A 21258-nucleotide genomic window follows, 5' to 3' on the forward strand; every position below is an offset into this window, starting at 1 on the left:
ACCAGAATGGAAGTATCAATTTGATTGTTGGATCTGATTTATGTGACAAAAGTGACTTAAATTTGTATAGGGTTTATATACAAATTGCAGGTACCTACTGTCTACTACTGTATAGGAGTTTACCAGGAAGGCGGTGTAGAAAACTAGAAGGCGGTGTGGAGAGCGATTGGCAGATCCATGCAGCGAGGCAAAGGCGGTACCGAATTGGGAAGGCGGTACTGAAATTTCAGGCAGGGAGGGGTTGTCCGACTACTCCGTATGGTGGAAATGTATGGGTCCAATCAATGGTATTCAACTCTCCGTATTGCTGTATTGACTTCCTGGCAATTTATACTGTCCTGATTACATAAGAAATATTACTGCATACTTAGGATTAATAAATCCTCCGGTATCCTGGTGTATCTGCGCCGACACACCCCCTCAGCGGTCCCAGTATACTTGCTGAGATCGCTGTATCATCTTATAATTCCTAGTCTATAAGATGGCCTATATCAACCATATTGAGCAGTCGCACGAAGCTCTCATGCTTTTGCCGAGTGAGCAATTTGGTGAGGCCATCAGCAACCATACTTGCTGTAGGCACCCAGCGCACCCGTATTCGACCCTGTTGGACTTCCTAGCGGAGCCAATAGTGGTGAATATCGATATATCGAAGCTTCGTTTCAAAAGCTGTATCCTCGCTTATCAATAAGCTGATAGTCCTCTCGTTATCACAGTCGATTGTCAGGTAGTGTAACGGAGTAAAGGCGAGGTTTTAAAGCAATCGGCGCCACCATTGGAGCTGCTTTCCTGCCTCCGATAGGCCGAGTAGCTCTGCTTCTGTAGTTAACGTTGTTACTGTGGGTTACTTGCTTACTTTCCAGTCAATTGGACCGCCGTATACTTAACAGATATACCCAGCTGAGCTTTTTCTATCCGGGTGGTCTCCATACGAAGCGTCACTTACAAACTGCACCGAGTCGGTCCCAGTATTAGCTGTTCCGTACTCAATCGCTAGGTTCCGGGTGGAGTAGAGGTAGGTAATAACTCGATTAGCTGCTTACTAGTGCTGTGGACCGGGGTTCGTGAGAAATTGCGCGAGCTTCGCGGTCGCCTTTGCAGCGTCGGGCCTAGTGATAATAGTAGTATACCCTGCTGAGCCCACCTTTTGCTGGTATAGCAGGATTTCCTTTAGCGTTACCACCCCCTAAAAAGGGGTCAATTCCTCAACCGGCAGTAGAGTATAGACTGGTACCCTTTCTGTTAAGTGATATCGGGTAGCAATACTTATTATATAGCTATCTTAATATAACCAGAGCTTCTTTTGTTACCGGTCTCGAATAATTCGTATATTTAGGAACTATACTGCTTCTCTATAATCGGTCAGTTCCCAGTGTACTTCGAGATCTCGCTCTAATTGCTGTACCTACGCCTTTGTATTGGTATAACTAGCGATTAGGATATCATCTATATAGAAGAAAACCAGTAGTCCTTTTCCTATAAAAACGTATAGGTCTTCTGGCACTTGCTGTAGACCTAGCTTACGGAGCACACTTACTGCTTCTTACTACCAAAGTCGTGGTGAAATCCGTAGACCGTATAGCGCGCAACGTAACTTCCAGCATTTACCTAGGTTTTGAAATCCCTCAGGTATATATATATACGTCTCTTAGTCTAACTTGCTGTTTAGGAACGCGGTGACAGTATCTCTCTGTCTTAGGTCAAGATCAAAGGCAGCAACCAAGGCAAAAATCATCCTCGCTGTCCTTGCTGCTAGCGTAGTAGCTCTCTTTTCCTCGTAAGAGATAGTTTCAAGGTCTCCGCGCATATAGATACGGGCCTTAAGCTTCAAAAGGTACCCGTCCTAGTTAAATTTGTATAAGAACACCTATAAAAGAGGGAGAATCTACTTCCCTCGGTCTCTTAGTTTCTTAATAACCTTAAAAGTCCCCTTTTCAGAGAGGGAGTTGATCTCCTTCCTTATCGCTGCGAGAAAACCTTCCTGAAATAGGTGGTTTATTATATCCTTCCAGTATTTTGGCGGTAGTAGGAGGTCGTCTCGGTGGCGGCGAGTGTCTGGTTTCTCAGCGTATAAGCCAGCGGTAAAAGTATAGAGTAGCGCCGGCGGTTCCACTTCTTAGGTAGTGCTTATCGCGTAGGCGAAGTCTTTTTCCTACCTTACTTAGTGTCTACGCCTACCACTAAGTATATTGCTGGTATCTATATCTCCGATTATCTCTCTTCTCGGAGCCAGTAGCTCTGCCTAAAGTTGCTTCTCTAGTTCGTCTTCAGTGGTTTCAAGATCCGCTTCTTCTTGCTAGATCTAGTCCCTTTGATCTCCCTCGGTATCCACCCCCTAACCAGAGCCAGTATACCTCTCTTGCTCCTACGGTGGGGTGATTAGTAGTGGTAGTAGGGGCTATTCAATCGGAAAGGAACCTAGTAGTGCTTATAGTGGAGGGTCTAGGGTCGGCCAATATAACCTATCACCCACCCCCTAGACTAGGGTAGTCCCTCGTTAGTTAACTGTTATCTTTTGGACCTCTACTTACTGCGGAACCTCCTCTTACTGCTGTACTTACTGAGGCTCCTATACTTCCTATAGATCCTAAGTCCTCTCTTCTATCGTACTAGTCTCCTCTTAACTAGTAATTTAGTGGTTTATCACCTATACGACCTCCTTAACGGTGAGTTCCTGTGGTCCCGTTATAGCTGGTAGTGGGATAGGCTGATATTTCTTATAATCAGGGGTATATTTTCGTGTCTCGTCAATAACTGCATCCCTAATATACCTCACTTTCCCACTATATAGGAACCAGATCTTCCAGATATTCGAGGTAAGGTATCCCACCACGAAGCCAATCTCTATACGTAGGTTTATCTTATCGGACTGTACTTACTTCTCAATCCTACAGTACACCAAGCTTCTATATAACCTAATATTTGATAGGTTTATCCTCGGCGCCTATAGTGCGACTTCCTTCCTCACTTCCTCCTAGTCTTCCGCACGACCCAGTAAAACCCAGACCCAACCCAGACCCAACCCAGTCTGGGTTGGGTTTTGGGTCGAACCCTTCGACCCAGTACTGGGTCTGGGTCGGACTGGGTAACCCAGTACTGGGTCTGGGGCCCCAAACTGGGTTACAAACTAAACAAACATACTAAGGATTCTAAATGTATAACTTATACATTTATTCGCGGTAATTTTGAGTATTTGCTTTACTTGATTATATCTAATTTTATTTGTAAAAAGGGTAAAAGAGATACGTATAATTGAGGATTCTTTGTCAAGCAAGCTAATGGTATTCAAATAAATCATCTTCCCTACTTTTACGTTTTCTCCCTAATGCTCGTGTCTGTGTACAGGTTGGTGGTAATGATAGCGAGCAAGGACGACTATATTCACTTGTAGGTAAGGGCCTCTCCTCCGGTACATCCTCTGGTCTATCCTCAATTACAACCTCAATTGTATCCCCTGGTTTATCTTCCGGTTCATCCTCCTACTCCTCTGTATCACTAATTGGATCAACCTCAATCTCACTAAGCTTCTCTTCCCTCTCCTCTTTTGCCGCCTCAAGCTCATCCTAGGAGAAGAATTTCTCAAGAAGTGTTACTTCCTGCTCCTCTATATCAAATTTCGTTGTACAAAGAAACATCATTAATACCTCGACAGTCTCACTCTTCATTCTACCACGACGATAGTGACAAATATCTCGAGCGGTATTAAAGAGGCGTTCAACTCCTGCGCCAGTTGCTGGAAATAAGAGTATATCTCGCGCAAGGGCAGCAATAGCCGGAAAGCGAGCCTAGTGCTCTTTCCAGAAAGTAAGCGGCCTAACAGAAACAGTATCTATATATATATTAGTATTATTATTGTATATACTCTTTGTATTTACTTACCGCTATCAAGATATTGACTGATTTCATCAGTAATAGCTCGTGGTTGTATATCCCTTCTATCAAGTATCTCCTCTAGCCTTAAGCTTGGATAGGCTATCGTTAGATAGCTTTGTAGATCACGACTGCTTGTTCTAACTTGTGCTTAATATAGAATAAGGGCTTGTTCAAAAGCAAGTCGATAGGTATCTCGCTATTTCTGATCCCAATCACTAGAGAGGAAGAATTTAAATTTGTTCACCGGTACAAGCATTGTACTGATTGTATAGATATTCCCTCGAAGATCATCAGCTTAGGAGTAATACTCATCAAGCTTAGACCGACCAGCTTCAAGGGCCTCTAGCATCTGTTTCTTCCATAGGACACGCTTTCGGCGTAGCTGTACCTGTGATCGCTCAAGATAATCGAATAGTTTGTTGTAGATCTTAAACATATAGTGGGCAGTGACATCTCGAGTCTTTGATAGCTGTGTTGTATAATCAAAGAAGGGCTCGGTGATACAAAGAAGATAGTCGATCTAACGCCACTCTTACTCGCTGAGTAGCATCTCCTCACAATCATACTCTGTACAGAATAAAGAGAAGATAGCACGTAGCCTCTTTGCCCGGCGAAGTATAAGGAACGTAGAATTCCATCGTGTCTTTACATCTTGGATTGGAACGATCTTGATATTAGTTGTCTGAAGATTGTAAAAGGTCTCTCTGCGCTGGGGACTTACATTAACGTAAATCGCAAGATAACGGACTTTGTTCAGTGTGGAGGAGATCTAACTTTGCTTCGCATTTTCTTAGGCTAGCCTTAACTGCTTCTCTGTCCACCTTGTCTCGGCTGATTTATTTAATAGAACTACCTTAATCCGAGCAAGAAGCTGATTTAGGCTGAGCTGGATAACGTGGGTAAGATATAGTATTCGGGTGATAATAGTATCATCTAACAAAGCCTATTGGAGAGCAGTAGCTAATATCTTGTTGTTTGATACATTATCTGTTGTTAACCCGAATACTTTATCTTCAATATTGTACTCCACTAGGGTTTCTATAAGAACACTACTTAGGTAAGAGCCGGTATATATACTATAAAGCGGCTTAAACCTAAGTAGTACCTCACGATATACCCAATCACTGTCAATGAAATAGCCAGTAATAGCCATAAATACCTGCGAGAATGGAGATATCCAGCAGTCAAGCGCAATAGATATCTTTGAGCCAGAAGGCAGCGTACGAAGGATACGCTGCTACCGGTCTTTGACTAGACTACCCAATCGGCGACGGATAGTATCGGCAGATAGGATCACTGGAGGGGATAGGGCGGAACGAGCTTTATTGATAATGCGTTTGAATAATAGATGCTCGATCAGATAGAATAGGAGCCGGTTGAGAGTAAGAAATTGGAGGAGATCCTCCTCCCAATCTTCTTATAAGAAGGGTATACTTACTGAAACCTCTCCCTAGAATAATAATAAATTAGTATAGTTACTTAGTTTTATGATATAAAATATACCTCTCTTTGTAGGAAGTTTGTAATCTCTGCTTTCTTCCCCTTTTCCGACCGTAAACAACCAGCCGTTTTCCGATGTTTCTGGATAGTTGATGTGCTATGATACTGCGCTTTGCCTATACTGTTCGGGCTTAGTGTATAAGGATACTCTAGGATCTTCCCACAGCGCTTGCACATAACCTTTGGTGCGCTATCAATACCCTGAGCTACCTGATAGTAGCTATTCCAGATCTCTATATAGCGGTTCGAATCCCATTTAAGCTTACTTTTCCTCCCGTAGTCAGTCTCTAACCACCAGTCCACAAAATCGTTATATAACATTGTATCGTATAGAATAAACCCTTTCCTACGGTCGGGTCCAACGCGTTTCAATAAAGGGGGGATTAGGAGGGGATCATCTGGTCTTCGGAAGTTTGAGTCGATTGCGTGTTGACTTACGGATAGTGTGACTTGTCCAGTTGAAATATATAAGAGATCTTCAAGATCACCACCATAGAGCGACGATGCAAAGTCGGAAAGTTGGCTTTGAGACATAACATAAGAATAACATATAATATATACAAAGGGATGTAAGGGGAGAAATTCTTTAACGTACAAAGGAAGAAATACACTAAAGTTGTAGAAGTGTCTAGGAATATTGATATATCAAATATAGTAAATCATCCTACTCTTGTTGATTGGTCTATTATACTAAAATTATATAGGTCTAAAGAAATACCCCTGAGATAACCCAGTCAAGACCCAGTCATAACCCATTTAACCCAGTAAGAACCCAGTAAGAACCTATTTAACCCGGTAAGAACCCAGTAAACCCAGTAAAACCCCAGTCAAACCCCAATTCCCACCCCAGTTCCATTAATCCTTCTCAAAATATTTCTTCCTACCCTCCCTTCAAGTCGCATATACCAAGTAGATTAAGAGGTAGTAAGTAGTTTTGAATGTAAAGGTTTACTAGATATCTATCTATAGTTATATAAGCTCTAAAATTAAACAGAAGAAGAGAAATAAATGAATTCAAAAATTATTTTACTCTATAGATAAAAATATATATTATATTGATATATATTGAATATATATATCTACAACTTGGGGTATACTTTGTATTTTAAATAGAATGCTATCGTACGCTTGAGAAAACCAGCAGCCAACACATACCACCTTTCCATATGAAATAAAGCATTTAAAGAAGTAATTAATCTTAAACCAGATATATTGCTTTGAAGAACGAGGTAATTTCTTAAAATTTCCTTTCCCTTGTTGGTAGAGAGTGTAGCATTTCGATGTAGAAACCATAACAGGGGAAAATGACAGTATATTATTTAAATATTTATACCATAATTTATGCAGAAACTGGGTCGAACTGGGGCTATACTGGGTTTTCTGGGGCCCCAGTCACTGGGTCTGGGTTGGGCCTGGGTTATGAGGTTTCGACCCAGACCCAGACTGGGTTGGGTTCTGGGTCGAGACCTTCGACCCAAACTGGGTCGTGCGGAAGTCTACTTCCTCCTATAGTACCACCCACCGATTCTCGGCGGCGATATACGTTGGTGTACGATTTAATAACCATACAGCGGCGCTTACGAACTCCAGCTATAGCTCCTTTAGGAGGTTCCCTTCGAGGGCGAGCATACGCATCCGGGTGATAATCATTCCACCTGATCTCTCAGCATACCCATTCATCTCTGAGTGCCCTAGGGGGGAGTGATATATCAGGATACTATCGCTTATAAGACTATACTCCGCTGCTCTACCAGCTACTGCTTTATTGTCGTAGTGGAAGGCCTTAATTAGCAGCTTCCACTGATTTCTTGCAAGTTATACAAACTGGTTAATAGCCAATTGACATTCAGGTTTCACTTCGTGAGTCATGATCCAGTGGAATCTCGGTCCTTCTAGGTAGAAGTGGGATATCCAGCGGTGCTTATTGTAGGCTGGCTGCAGCTGAATTAGGTCGAAATACACCCTTCCAAAACGTCCAAAGGTACGTCTAACTTATCGTCTTAAAATCTACCTCGGAGCACTTCCTATCTTACAGGTCTAATATAGAGATTCTTGCTCTGTGCTTACTCCTCCTTTATCGTCAAGAACAACACCGTCTACTATAGTAGCAAGCTTTACTACGGTCCGCGGTTGAATATATACTAGGCGTCGGTACCAAATTTCAGAGGAAGCCCTTGATTCCTGTGGCTTTACTGATTTCCGTTGTGCTTACTGCACAGTATATACTTGTTGTAGCGGAGCCTCGCCTAGCTTGTTAAAGATCCAGAGATTGAATTGATCCTATAGGTTTATACAGACAACAGGTCTATTATTTAGGTCCCGTATACAGTTTATACGTTAGCACCAGAGGCCGCCTTTCTTCTTTAGTATCGCGTACAACACGAGACTCGTATAGAAACTTAGTGAGTATAGAGCGTCGCTTAAGGTGATCTCTATCCTTCCCTTTACCGGGTGTCTCCCTAAAAGTCTGACTTTACCTCTCCCTAGCACCTACGTAGTACTATCTCCGGTTGTTAGGTCAATTATATCAGGTATAAAGTCGACGAATAGGGCTCGGTTATTACAGATATACGCACTTGATCCGGTATCAAGAATCCACCGGTCACGGAGGGAGGGCTCGCCTACCTTTACCACAGAGAGCACGTACTTGCTAATCTGTATAGCTTCACTTAGCTTACTTCGAAAAGTGGTTATAAAGCTGACTTAGTTAGCGGATTCGGCTGGTTTTTCCTATACTTACTGAGCTTACTAAGCTTCAGCTATCACTTTATCCACCTATTGCTTCCAAGCGTGGTCCTTTCCTAACTTCTTCTTTACTTTCTCTAGTTTCCCTTCGTTTAGGGTATACCCTTCTGGCCGAATCGCTTTGTTTAGGAGCTAGCAAGTAGCAACTTTATACTTCGGGTATAAGCTACCACAAGGGCAGTGTCTCTTCTCAAACAGAAGCTTCTCTTACTTTGTTTCCGGTTTCGCCTCTTAGTGACCTTACTAGGTCGAGAAAGCGCCTTTTAGAGGAGTGGTTGATAACACTACCTATACTCCTATCTCGCGATTTATCGCGCGGAATAATTCAAGGAGATCTCGGGTATCGTACACCTTCTTTTCTATCACTATTTCCTGGTATTTACCTTACCACTATATAGGTAGAACTTCTTTCACAGCGTACAGGAAGTCCCTATTAGTATCTCCGTCCTTAATACCAAGACTAACCGCTTGCTCCCTTAGCGAGTTCTACTTTTAGAGCCACTTATCGATATCTCCAGTCGGCTTCTGTATTGCAAACACTTTCCAACTTATTCGGATTTCCTCCTTATACGCGGTCGATCGAGCGAACCGAGACTTCAGATACACAAGTCTATTATACGGTGTACGATATATAATCAGTGCGAGGTGGTGTACTGGGTCAAGATAGGTAAGGATATATTCATTTATATCACTCAGTCCCTTTGCTTACTTCTCCTATCGAGTATAGCTCATTTTATACACGTCTGCTTAGTCTCTCCATTTCCTTCGATCTGTTTCGGTGCCCTCTTCAGGATATTCTGGTTGTACCGGTTCCTTTAGAGTATTAGGTCGTTCAGTTAACGGGGTATCCGGGTTGCAGTGATCCCAGACATTTTTTTGCATTGCGTATAGCTGCACCTTCGCAAACCAGGTGAGCCATTGCGGTGTATCCTTCAGTTTATCGCCCTTCATAGCGGAGAGAATCGATGCTGTTTCCATTGCTGGATACTGTGTTGTTTTGATGTGAAACAAGGGATGACTTTCTGCGGAGTGGCTTCGTGGAGGTTTATAAGACAGTTTCTAGCAAGTTGCTAGGTACTATATGCCGATATAGTAGTCTTATTCAGTGCGAACCGGGCTTATAACTGTCCGACTACTCCGTATAGTGGAAATGTATGGGTCCAATCAATGGTATTCAACTCTCCGTATTGCTGTATTGACTTCCTGGCAATTTATACTGTCCTGATTACATAAGAAATATTACTGCATACTTAGGATTAATAAATCCTCCGGTATCCTGGTGTATCTGCGCCGACAGGGGTGGTGTGAGCCAAAGGGGGGGTGGTCATATCAATTCCCTAAGAATATGAGGAAAACCGTCTAATTTGAAAGTCTGCCTATGAGCGGTACATGGCAAGAACCATCACTTTTACAAATTGCATCGTAATTAGCTCATCACGGAATTCTAAGTAGGTGATCCTTTCCAAGGTAGGAACCTCCGAATCGATATAGTAGTTGGCACACAGTTCACAGTTCACAGTTCTCACGACTTGACCTCCTCACTGATGACGATTCCATCAGCGCCGGTATTGTCACCACAATTGGAGTTCGACTGGCTCCTCTGTATTGCACGCATTTGCATAGCGCGAGCTACACGAGGGGGATCGAAGATGGACTTTGATTGCACGAAGATCTCGTCAATCTCCTCCAGTGACCGTCCCTTGGTCTCGGGGAAAAAGAAATAAACACTCGGCACGATAGCAGCGTTGACAACGGCAAAGATGATATAGTAACGATTTCCAATCGTGGAGAAACCGACAGGAGTTACCTGAGCTATCATAAAACTGAAAGCCCATACGGTGGCAGTGGATACCGCGTTGACTGCGGCGCGGACCTGAAGAGGGGCCAATTCTGCGGCATAGAGGAAGGTTAAACCGCAGTAGCCAAACGTGAAGATAAATTGAAAACAGAACAGGAAAACCACAGCCATGGCTAGAGCTCCTGTGTTATTAGCTGCAGATGGGGAGGTCGTGCCAGCCAGGCCTGCCATGCAGATTGCCATGGCTCCAGCACTCCATAACATGAGAGGGCGGCGGCCGAGACGGTCGATGGTAAAATAGGCCAAGTAACCACCGAAGGGTTGCATCATGGTCATTGCAGCAGCGAGGACTCGCGAGTCCACGGCGTCCATTTTAAGATACTGCTGGAAGATGGTTGTCGCGTAGTAGGTGATCAGATTCACACCACACATCTGCTGGAACATTTGGCCTGTGGCGGCTAGATATGCGCGGTGAAAGAGCCGTTGCTCGCCGTTTTTGAACATGTCCGTCCACGCCGCTGGGCAGTAGGCAAGAGATGTCTCGATGCTGAGGACGTTCTTATTGACATCATCCGAATGCTCATCAAGATCGAGCAATGCCGCGAGTACTTTGCGTCCCTCCTCCACCTGTCCGTTCTTAATGAGCCAGCGAGGCGATTCTGGTAGTATTGAGATGAAAATCATTGTAGTGACCGGCATAACGATTTGGAATGCGAGAGGGAACCGCCAAGAGACCGAGTTGTCTCTAACGAAATAGAAACCCAAATCAATCCATAGGGCAACAGTCACACCAATTCCCATAAACACGCCATTAGTGACGACGTTAGATCCTCGCTTATGCGCTGGCGAAAGTTCAGATTGCCAGACCGGGACTGTCGCCACATATCCGCCGATGCCCAAACCGAGGACTAGTCTTGCGACGATAAATTGGGCAAAATCGAACGATGCTGCCATAAGGATGGCGCCGATTATACTGACAAAGTTGGTTATGAAAATCACCTTGCGTCGGCCCCAGAGGTCACCAAGGTAGATGCATGATAGTGCGCCAAAGATACCTCCGACGGTATAGAGGGCAATGACGGTACCTGTTGTAAGATTCGATGAGTTAGAAAGCAACCAAAATTTGTCTGGATAGTGGCGAACCGACCTTGCATTAGTGAGTTCTGTTTGTTAAGTGCCCCGTCCGTATGAATTGTGTCCATTCTAGGAAATTGCAAATTGAACGCCTCGAGCGTTAATAGACCACCGGTCACTCCCATGTTGTATCCATAGCAGGTAAAGGTTGGACATACGACCAAGAAGAGGGCGGCACGTAGAAGGGAATTTCCCCGAAGACCAAAATACGGCTTCAATCCCATGACGAGCGAGGAAGTACCATATACAAAGTACAATTCTAGTCAAAAATTAATACGAAATTAAAAGTCGAAAATTGGAGGAACCGAGGCGGTGGCAAGATTTTTTTTTTTTTTTTTTTTTTTTTAGATTCGAAGATCGCCGAGTACGCATATTATTTGGGTCTTCATATGTGGGCCTTTTCATCTAATTGTATGTGTGCTCGCTTCTTGGTGGATCCTCCTCTTTTTGCATAGGGATATATTGTATATTATTAGTAAACATGACTTTCAATAACTAGTACATAGGTCTGTATTAAGTGCCCAGGTGAATCTATGCACATCTTGGCATGTACCCCGGAAAGTCAACCTCGGGATTTTCCAAACCCTAAAACTTTGATCAAAAAGGGCCTTAGGCAGCTTCCCGAGGTTGTTCTCCACAATTAGAGAGGTATAGAAGAGTAGAGTGCCCATAACATCTTTAAGCTAATCGCTTTTATTTGACTTCATATCTGCATTTCATGTATGGAAATATTGGGGATTGTACTTTTCATCTATATTCTGTATTCTGTATTCTACAGGTCTTTTTTTTTATCTCTCTGACTGTAACATCGAGAGCGTAAAAATATATCAGAAAAGACTCGTATTCCGTATAACGTACGTTGTGTTTAATATCATCTTGGGCCAAGTGATACACAACCAAGTCTTATGTGATCAAAGATAGATGCCGCATAAGTGGGCGACTAGGTAGTCTCGTATTGGATGTTGTAAGATATCCAATTTAGACTTTTCCTTTAAATCACGTACTTAGACCCGCTACTAATCATCGTATTAAAAGAGGAATATCCTCCTACGCAGACTACGAACAGCCTTGCTAAGAAATACGACTGCCTTTTTTTGTGTGTCATTGCATCAAAGTAGCTCGTATAGAGAACTAGAGAAGCCTTGCAGTAAGATATTACTAACCTCGGAGGGCCACATGGAAGGCCTGAACCACTAAATATTCTGTTAAATAGCCACCCCGCTTCCATGTTGACGAACCCTTCTTCTCTACAAACCAGTCACATTAAACAGTTTGCCATCATGCGAGTCAAGTGTTATATACTGCGCTACGGTGTTCGCCGCGACTGTTACTGGTATGATATGCGATACCCAAATGAGACTCGCGTTGATTGACAATAAGTACACAGGATTGATTGTTACCGAGCCTGCCGAGGGTCAATGTGTTGACCTAACCAAGGGTTTCACTATCCAGTGGATACCTTCTTCGTAAAGTGACCTCCCCTCAGGCAACCAAAAACAAAGTGCTCACTTAACTTTAGCGATGATCAACCTACGCTGTCGTTCCATCTTTGGAATGCTATGGGAGCAGTCCCACCCGTTGACGAACCGATTCCTATCGGTGATCGGACACCTGCGGTTATTAACTTAACTGTAGGCTCATAAAATGTGCCTACTGTGTCTACTGGGGATGCAGCACACTTCCACGAGATCAATGATGGGTATACCAATGTTCTGTTCCGGGACGACCGACAGAGTTGAACTGATTATCAAAAATTTATACACATAGAAAGGCATACCAGATCGAGATTGTGCCGATCGGTGATAAAGTCAACTATTATGGCCACCCATTCACGGTTGCGAGCCCTGGTGGAGGCTGTTAGAAGCTTAACCATCAAATATCCTGCCACCTGCACAAACAGGTAGATGGAAAGCAACCAGTTTATCACAGTGGTAGTCAAAGCGGCTGCTAGGCAAGGAAATGGCAGAGAGGCTGGTGGATTGCGAGCAGAGGATTGTGGTAGGGCGTGGGAACACTACTTAGAGCAGCCGGTTGCTTCGCTGCTCCTCATTATGTCTTTTATGGAGCCAATGAAGAAGCCTTACAGCCTCCTCATTCAGTACAATAGTATCCAATAGTAATGATTGCCAGTTGGAAGTAACAAAAGGCGTGCTGTGATAAGACTCCAATGTGCCACCCGCATCAACATCTACTACATAGTTTGATGAAGCAATAGCCGAGGAACAGAAAAGATCGGACTCTGCCTACATGATTGATGATTCTCCAAGCATTCCAGATTCTACGAGCTACGCATTCTGGTGTGTCTTACAGACGTACGCGCATAAAATGTATCTCCTTTTACACCGGCAATTTCATCCTTCTAAAGCACCCTGCTTTCTCCCAAAGTCCAGAGACAGATATATTGCTTCAGATACGGCATTTTTGTCTATCCACTGACAGCTTCATGGAGCCCCGTTAGAAAATATTTCTGCCTACTCAATTGAGTTACAAGCCTGAAGGCGCTACTGCTACGTACGGCCGTGGTCCTTAATTCTTGTCTTCAAGATATGCCATCGGCGATTGACTCAGCATATGACTTGGATTCTTTTCGTGATGAAATTGAAAACTTGGTTGTTCGGATGGAGAATCTGTCGTAACATTCGTTCCAGAGCTCATCGGATCCTCCGTCATTTCCAGTATGTCACTCCCCAGCGCCTCTTCATCATCAGCTAACAAAACATTACCCACAAGACCCATGCAAACACTGGAAACCCACAAACAATGGGTACGGGAAATCATTTCGAAAATTTGTTCGAGGATTGGGTTAATATCCGGGAATGGTTGGATACTGAGTTGATGAATTGGGTGCATGACTCGTCGATGGTTCTGGTTCTCGGCTAATTCTTTCGGAACTTGGATCCAGGTTTCAATTTATCTGCGCCCTAACCGGGATTTTGCATCAGATCGTTCTGCTGGTCGTGGACAGATTGGTTCTGAAGCTAGAGGCTCTCCTGTTGCTTCTCTTCGGCTTTTTTCCTCTGGACCCGCGCGCGTGCCAAATGCGACGTGTGTTCTCGACAGTCTTGACATTTGTAGGAGAGCCGAGAAGGATTGAGGCGATAGCGGAAATGCTCGAGCGATAGTCGTCGGTGACAAACCCAACACCGTCGGTTTGTAGACTGAGCCGAATCGGGAGGGGATACGATCACCTGAGCGGGAGCTGATAGAGTGACATCTTGGGGCTGAAGGGACGTGAAAGCCGGCTCTTGGTGTGTGAGCGAGGCCTGAGAGGTTATTGCGCCTTGAGATGCAGATCTGACTGAAGAAGTAGATGGCTGGGGCTGCGAGACACCCTTAGCGGGAGACTCTCGTGGCTTTTCAGGAGTGAGCAAAGCATCGGTAGAGTCACGTTTGCGTTTCCGAGGCTACTGAGAGTTAACCAAAGGCTCAGATAGTCGAAAGGATGAGCGAGGTCGCGTACCCTGTTGTTGATATCTCTGCACGTCACGCACATTAGGAAAACAGATGCAGTAGGCCTGTCGCGCCTATGGAACTCATCCACCGGCTTCAACTGGTGGCATCTAGAGCATTTACGCTCCATGATGATCAAGCTGTGTTGTGAGAATAATAGTTGTGCTGTGAGAATAATATCCCGAAAGGGTTGTGGGTGGTAACTTGTGAGAAATATCAACCCGCACTTCTCATTTTCATTTTTTGCATTGCGCCTGGCTTTCGACCTTATCAGAAAAGATTAAAGCTTTCTTTATTTCACATCCTTTCTTTCCCTTGCCAAGTCCTTTCGTTCCAAGTAATCAACGCATATCTCAGCTCCACAAATTCACCCTTTACCTCTCTTTCTCCTATTATCAACTACAACCAATACACAGCGTCACTGATATCCAACGAAACTTGGAGAAATGAAAAAACCTGATGGGTGAGATTCCTTGGCAGCTCGAGGAAGTGAGGGAGGGACACGGAGAGGCAGAGAGGTGGACACAGGAGACATCGAGATAAGTATGAGAAGCAGAGAGGCAGATGCGCGAAGAAGAGCGCCAAGCAGAAGAAACATCGAGAAGCCCACTCGAAGCAGAGATATGAGCATGCAAAGTAAAGGGGTGGATTTGCGAAGCGGACAGATATGCACGCGAAGCATAGAGGTCTGCATGCGAGTGGACTCATACATGAGTCTCTCATTTTCGCTTTCTGGGTTACGAACATTGAATTTGAAGTGGAGGAAAGTTTCATTCTTTGTTGCTGTCCCAACCTGACATCAGATAGTGGCTTTTGCGAGAATAGTCATCTCAATGGAAGATGATAGTGTTTGATGTTTAAATACGTGAGGCAAATCTGTCTCTTCAGTTTACTCATGTTGTAGACTCCGGTTACGGGAGTAGTGTGGTTAGATATCAGATCTATACGATTTTTGGAACGCCGAACCTACCCAGAAATTGGAATTTGGTTCGAAACAACTACCTAGTATGCAGCTATCAATTTATTTTCGAAGAATCAATTACCAAGTGAATCGCCAAAATCTTGCGTTATAAGAAACTACCCAGCTAAACAGCAGATTGAAGTCTTTGTTACATTTGAGATTGTTGAGGGTGGTCATGTGACCGCCCCACTCTCCTAGCTTTAGCTATCCTCCCATTAGATAGTTTCTTTTCTTCTCTTCTCTCTCTACGCGAATAAGAGTTTTCCAGTTACACCTACATCTTCATTGTAGACACTGCTACTCTTCTCAGAGATGTAATTATATATCTATACGGAGTATTTTGCTGAGAAACCAGAAGGAGAAATACACGCAAATAACACAAGAATTTTTTATACCACCAAGGGTAAGCACCAAATCTAATTTTATACATTTCTCAACACGCCGCGCGAGAATATTCTACCCCAGCTTCAGAGTCATACCAAATACTCCGAGCGAACCAAGTGTGACGATGACAGGCCCCCAGATTGAAGGGACATATCGGCCTAACAATAGATTTCTCCGAGTTGAAGTATACCGGGCAAGTGAGTACCCAAACGACCAAATACTGATGGCTTGGCAAACACGGCTAGCGACATGATCATTCGCGTACTCAAGAAGAATCGACTTGTTCTGTGTCTGTCTGCTTGGTAACTTTCCTTCGGAATTGGTCTCCAATGATGCTATGGAAGCCACGGCTGTCTCATCACGGTGTTTTCGGTTGAAGATGTTGTCAATAATATCAAGTCGAGTGAGAGCAAGTGACATAGCTGCAAAGGCTAGCCCGAAACGGTTCCAAGACAGAAATGTCCGTTCGTTGGCCTGGTGATCGCGTAGTTCCGATCTATTGTTGGCTACCGGTTGAGGCCATAAGCGACGGAATAGCTGACGGTTCATTTTGGCCAGTTTGTGGGTTTTATGGATATGAGCTGCTTTTGTGTATTGGCCAATTCCCCGAGTGTCCGTGAGAAAAGTTCATCTGAAGAAATTCGAGTGGGCTGGATCATCTATATTCCAGGAGATTAGTCACTCAAAAAATAGGGGACCTCGGGATCCCCGGGGCCACTATGGTACTTCAGACGCCAGTGCGCCCATAACTTATTTTCCTATAGTAAATTTTGACCGCTTTACTCACCGTTTATTACATAAAATTGCTAGGAGCCCACCTGGGCAGGGAGCCTTGTAGGTGGCCCTGGAGTCCTAGTTACCTAAGACCTCGGTCGGGAGGAGCACTGGAGGCTCAGTCCCCACGGCATCGGGGTTTCGGTCGCCCGCGGCCCGTGGAAGCAATACGGCACTATTTCGATGGCAATTAGGGTGAGCTGACATCATTACAACATTTATATCAGGTGGGTACTACCCATAGACACAATTATGATATCCGAATCTAGACGGAGTTAAGGTAAGCTTCTTAACTACAAATTGCGGGGCCAATCCCTCTGCTTGCCAACTATTTTACCATTCTCTCATCTTGACTTGTATACTTTTGGAAATTTATTTACAGCATGTCCTCCAGGTATGTCAGAATCATTATTCTTATTAGTCTTGATCATTGTACTTGTACTTAACTTTATATTATAGCACGCCCCAGGATCAGTTCATTGCCCTAGTTGCCAAGGGCGGTAAGTTGAACGAAGCTGACATCGAGGTTGTCTACAATAAGCTTCCCGCTCTTCCCATCGATCTCCTTCGTGGAGAGTGGAAGGGTGGAAGCTTCGACACCGGTCACCCCGGCCACACCCAACTCTTGTCTATGAACTGGCTCGGAAAGACCTTCCATTCCACTGAGAATGTCGACCCTATTGTTGTGTCAAAGGATGGAAAACGTGTTTGCGATGAGAACTGGGGTCATGCTGTGGTTAGTAAACTCAATTTGTTTCGGGGATGAAGTAAGTTCTCACATGGTACAGCTCCGTGAAATCCGTTTCCGTGGTCTGCTGTCAACCGCTATGATCTACGACAAGCACCCTATCATTGACCACTTCCGTTATGTTAATGACAAGCTCATTGCTGGAGCCATGGACACTAGCACCTTCGGTGACGCTGGTACCTACTACTTCTACCTATATAAATAGGTCCAAAAGAGCCATGACTTTGGGTATTAGAATCTGGACTTCAGGCCTGTCAATCCAGTATCTTAGGCTGGGCTGCATCATTGAAGAGGAGAAATCCATACGTGTTGATGAATGCCAATGTGTCCTACTTTTTATCAGATTCCGCCCCAATGCCGTGTGGTGCGAGAAGTCTTCTCGTTTACCATTCTTTCAGATTTCATCTTTTCCCTCGAGCTCCTGAATACTCCGCTTACCGCCGCCACACACTCCTTTGGCCTACCCAGTTCAAATATATAGTTCTCGTCATTTTTTAATCATGCCCGACTTTTTCGTTCCTTTTTTCCACTCAAAACAAGTGCTCTGTAGATCGAACGTTTTAGGATACCGTATCGAGCTAAACTCTTCTTATATCTGCATGGTACTTTGATGACACCGAGGTCCATGTTGAAACCTAATAAGGCTAAATGGCCTCAATTTGACTAGTTTATAACGTGATATATTTCTACAGAACAAGAGTAAAACCTAAAGTTATTTCTGTGTATCATATTTCCGAGGGTATGGCGCGGTTTTCGAACAATTTAGCCGATTGATCCGAGCAGTTAGCACTAAAGATGCTTCCTAGGATGTGGCGATGCTCAATGCTCTTTACGCCGGGATTGAGAAGCTCTTAGTCTTTATGCGAGACAGTTTTAGCACTAACATGACCGAATATTTCTCATATAGAATGTGGGCGCCGTGGTTGAAGTAGAGAAGCAGCGAAGGAAAAATGTATGTGACAGTAGAGATCTTGTTACATAGCTGCTCTTCGGGTTGGGATATCTCGCCTCTAGTGGCGAGGGGGATAGACCCGCATTGACTCTTGGGCTATCATCAAAATCAGATCATGGGGTCACTCGATATGTTGAAAAAAGAGAAGTTGTTATTTTCTGAAGAAGGTACAGAGAAGATGCCAATAGACTATATGTAGCGAGAAAAGTCGATCTTTTACTATTTTGCAAAGAGTATGAACGTGGTTTCCTAGTTCGAGTTTTGCCCGAGATATTATTCTCTCTATTCCAACAACCGGTACAGGCGTTGAAAGTCCTTTTAACTCCGGACCGATGTCCGACACCTACAGTTTCAAAATGTCAGCTCAAATATCATCCACCTCATCCAAAGTTGACTCGGAAATAGGAAATAACAGCTGGATTTAAAAAACCGCGGCCCGTGGACATACCCACCAAGTTCACTAGTCCGAACACCAGAACAACTTAGATTTTCGCCAGTATGTAGTTTAAAGTAGAGTTAGGGTTAGGGTTAGAAACGGGGTCTAAACACAAGGTAATTAATTTTTCCAAAATGTTGGGCCCAATCATTGTAGACCTGGCAGTGACCCTCCGGGTGGTCCATGACCTTGGACCCTCCGAGGGTCCAGCGACCCGCCAAGACCTGGAGTTCTACATAAATATACATAAAACATGGTTTATAAGCATATTATTTCGCATTTAGGATAGGTTATGTATACATATTTTTCTTGGCGGGTCTAGGATCCTGACTTTAGACCCTCCTTAGCGCCTTGGCGGGTCCAAATGGAGGGTCACTGCCAGGTCTAGCCCAAAGCCCACGAGTGGGTTGGGCTTTGCAGAGGCCTACCTACTGTCATCAACAGCTCCTGCTAATTCCCTCAGCCCCTTATAACCAAACCAAGTCGGTCATCCAACTTTCAGCACCTTCACCGTCCTTTATCGTGTACGACACATGATATACGAATGATATATCTAACCGCATTGGACCTGATATGTGACGGCATATTTGAGTAGAAAGTTGGAACAGCCGCACATTGGCTATTATGAGTAATATCTGTGTAGACTCGCGGCGAGTGGATGGCTGTGAGATACTGTCATCAATATCAGTCATTGAAATCTGCTTGTAGGAAGCCCTCGATGTTCAGAAGATATAACCTATCAAAGTCCCGAAATAGCATGCCCTAGTATGTGTGCAGCGTGAGCAGGCCAGCGTAGCAGTGCCGCCGTCTTTCGGTCTCAATAGGACCAAGATTTTGGTCCAATGGAACCGCAATGCAAGGCCGATATTCAATCCATGCCATTCCTAATAAAGTCTATCCCTAGTCGACGGACTCATTGTGCGAAACATTATAAATGACTATTAATAGAGTCCCAAAGATGCTGAACTTGGGACAGATGAAAATGTCGTCCTACAAAAGGCAGCTTATTGCGGTTTGGAGAAGATAGCGAGATGCGGAAACCGTGACAGCACTTTGTCGAAATATCACATACTATACTGGATGAAAACAGGGTATTTTACCCGAGAATATCATGACACCAGTACCTGGCATGCTATACAAAAGTGTATTTAGAATTATCAGCCATATCCGCACAGATGGGTTGTTCAAAAGGCGGATTTTGTCATATTTTACTAGTCAGTCACTAGGTATGTATATCCATTGACCATACGATACCTTGGTTTGCACCAGATTTCTGTCAGATATGTAGGTACAGTCAGACCCAAAAATAGATACCTTGGTTCGATGTGACCCTGCAAGATTCGAATGTTATTTTTAGTTATTTCTTTTTCTTGGATTGTTCTACAAAAGCCTGAAAAACTCCCTCCGATTCTTCTACTTTAATATCCATCAATTCCGTAACTTGAGCATCAAAGGCGAAGTTTTCAATCTAGTGATATCGATATGCAATTCTCCTATATCCTCTTTGGTATTACTACCCTTCTGGCTACTGTAGTCACTGCCGCTCCTGCAGAGGCGGGCAAGAGTGATTGCGGACGTGTTTGCTACCCTAAAGACCATAAATGTTCTGAGGGATTGGTGAGTTCATCCTTCAAATTTCTAGTTTGTAGCATGTGTCACTAACATTTTGTTTAGCATTTGAAAGGTGTACGTACTAATAGCTCATTCTTCCCAGTGACTGACTCCTAACCATGTTATCAGTTCAATAATAACTATTGCTACCGATGCTGCCAATAAATTCATTCGCTCTTTACGAAATTTTGTTTATAGTTGAAGATAAGAATGCGTACAGAACCTCCTATCTAAAATGAAATATTTTATCAAATCATATGATGATGATGATGATCTTATTTACCCGATGTAGCCCGCTTTAGGCTTCCGCCACAAAGCCCAAAGCCTAACCCGACCCAACCCGTAAAGGTAAACACTGTTGGTACCGCTCGAATCACTACTGGCACAGCGGTCTAGCTGTATTTAGCATAGTTAGACTGCGACATCGCCCATGGACGGGCGGGTGGGCAGTGCCCACGGGCCTTATGTAAGCGGGCGATAGGCACTATCCATACGCCCATGGACGGGCCCTACCCTTAGGGCCCATTGTCCATGGACACCGTGGGCGCCTATAGGCCTTTTTAGTAAGCAGAATTTCTTGACCTCGTGACCTGCATTATTTGTGCATTTTTTCTCTGTATTTTTGAGTAATTCGATTATATATATAATGACTTAATACTACTTAATAAGAATTGCGTTTTGCTATTTGGCTGCCTTTTTCGGCCGCAGGTGAGGCCGAAAATGGCCGTCTTTCAGCAACCTCCCTCCGCCACGCTCCCGCCTCCTTCGACCACGCACCCACCGCCCACCGCTTTCTGCCTCAGACAGCCATTTCGTGTGCGCTTATATCCTGGGTTCCTAGGAGGGCTCATTCGTAGCTCCACCACGCCTACTGGGGAGGGGGGCGCCGAAA

The 21258-nt window shown here is 44.2% G+C and overlaps 4 protein-coding genes across 4 annotated transcripts; 1 reads left to right on the plus strand and 3 right to left on the minus strand.

Moving 5' to 3' along the window:
- Positions 1-9640: 9640 nt before the first annotated feature.
- N7479_003067 (sugar porter family MFS transporter) lies at positions 9641-11274 on the minus strand (the record flags this gene model as incomplete). Its single annotated transcript, XM_057250764.1, has 2 exons — positions 9641-11001; positions 11064-11274. 2 exons carry the CDS (start codon positions 11272-11274, stop codon positions 9641-9643), a joined length of 1572 nt encoding a protein of 523 aa, XP_057115196.1.
- A 2754-nt stretch (positions 11275-14028) lies between these two features.
- N7479_003068 (uncharacterized protein) lies at positions 14029-14630 on the minus strand (the record flags this gene model as incomplete). The annotated part of the gene is made up of 2 exons (XM_057250765.1): positions 14029-14454; positions 14511-14630. The coding sequence occupies 2 exons, from the start codon at positions 14628-14630 to the stop codon at positions 14029-14031; spliced, it is 546 nt and encodes a 181-aa protein (XP_057115197.1).
- Positions 14631-15917: 1287 nt separating this feature from the next.
- Positions 15918-16394, minus strand: N7479_003069 (uncharacterized protein; the record flags this gene model as incomplete). The annotated part of the gene is made up of 1 exon (XM_057250766.1): positions 15918-16394. One exon carries the CDS (start codon positions 16392-16394, stop codon positions 15918-15920), a length of 477 nt encoding a protein of 158 aa, XP_057115198.1.
- Positions 16395-17002: 608 nt separating this feature from the next.
- Positions 17003-17572, plus strand: N7479_003070 (DUF4334 domain-containing protein; the record flags this gene model as incomplete). The annotated part of the gene is made up of 3 exons (XM_057250767.1): positions 17003-17013; positions 17079-17355; positions 17408-17572. The coding sequence occupies 3 exons, from the start codon at positions 17003-17005 to the stop codon at positions 17570-17572; spliced, it is 453 nt and encodes a 150-aa protein (XP_057115199.1).
- Between the last annotated feature and the right edge of the window lie 3686 nt (positions 17573-21258).

Source organism: Penicillium vulpinum (genome assembly GCF_028829585.1).
Source record: "Penicillium vulpinum strain IBT 29486 chromosome Unknown utg000001l_segment0_segment0, whole genome shotgun sequence".
NCBI lineage: Eukaryota > Fungi > Ascomycota > Eurotiomycetes > Eurotiales > Aspergillaceae > Penicillium > Penicillium vulpinum.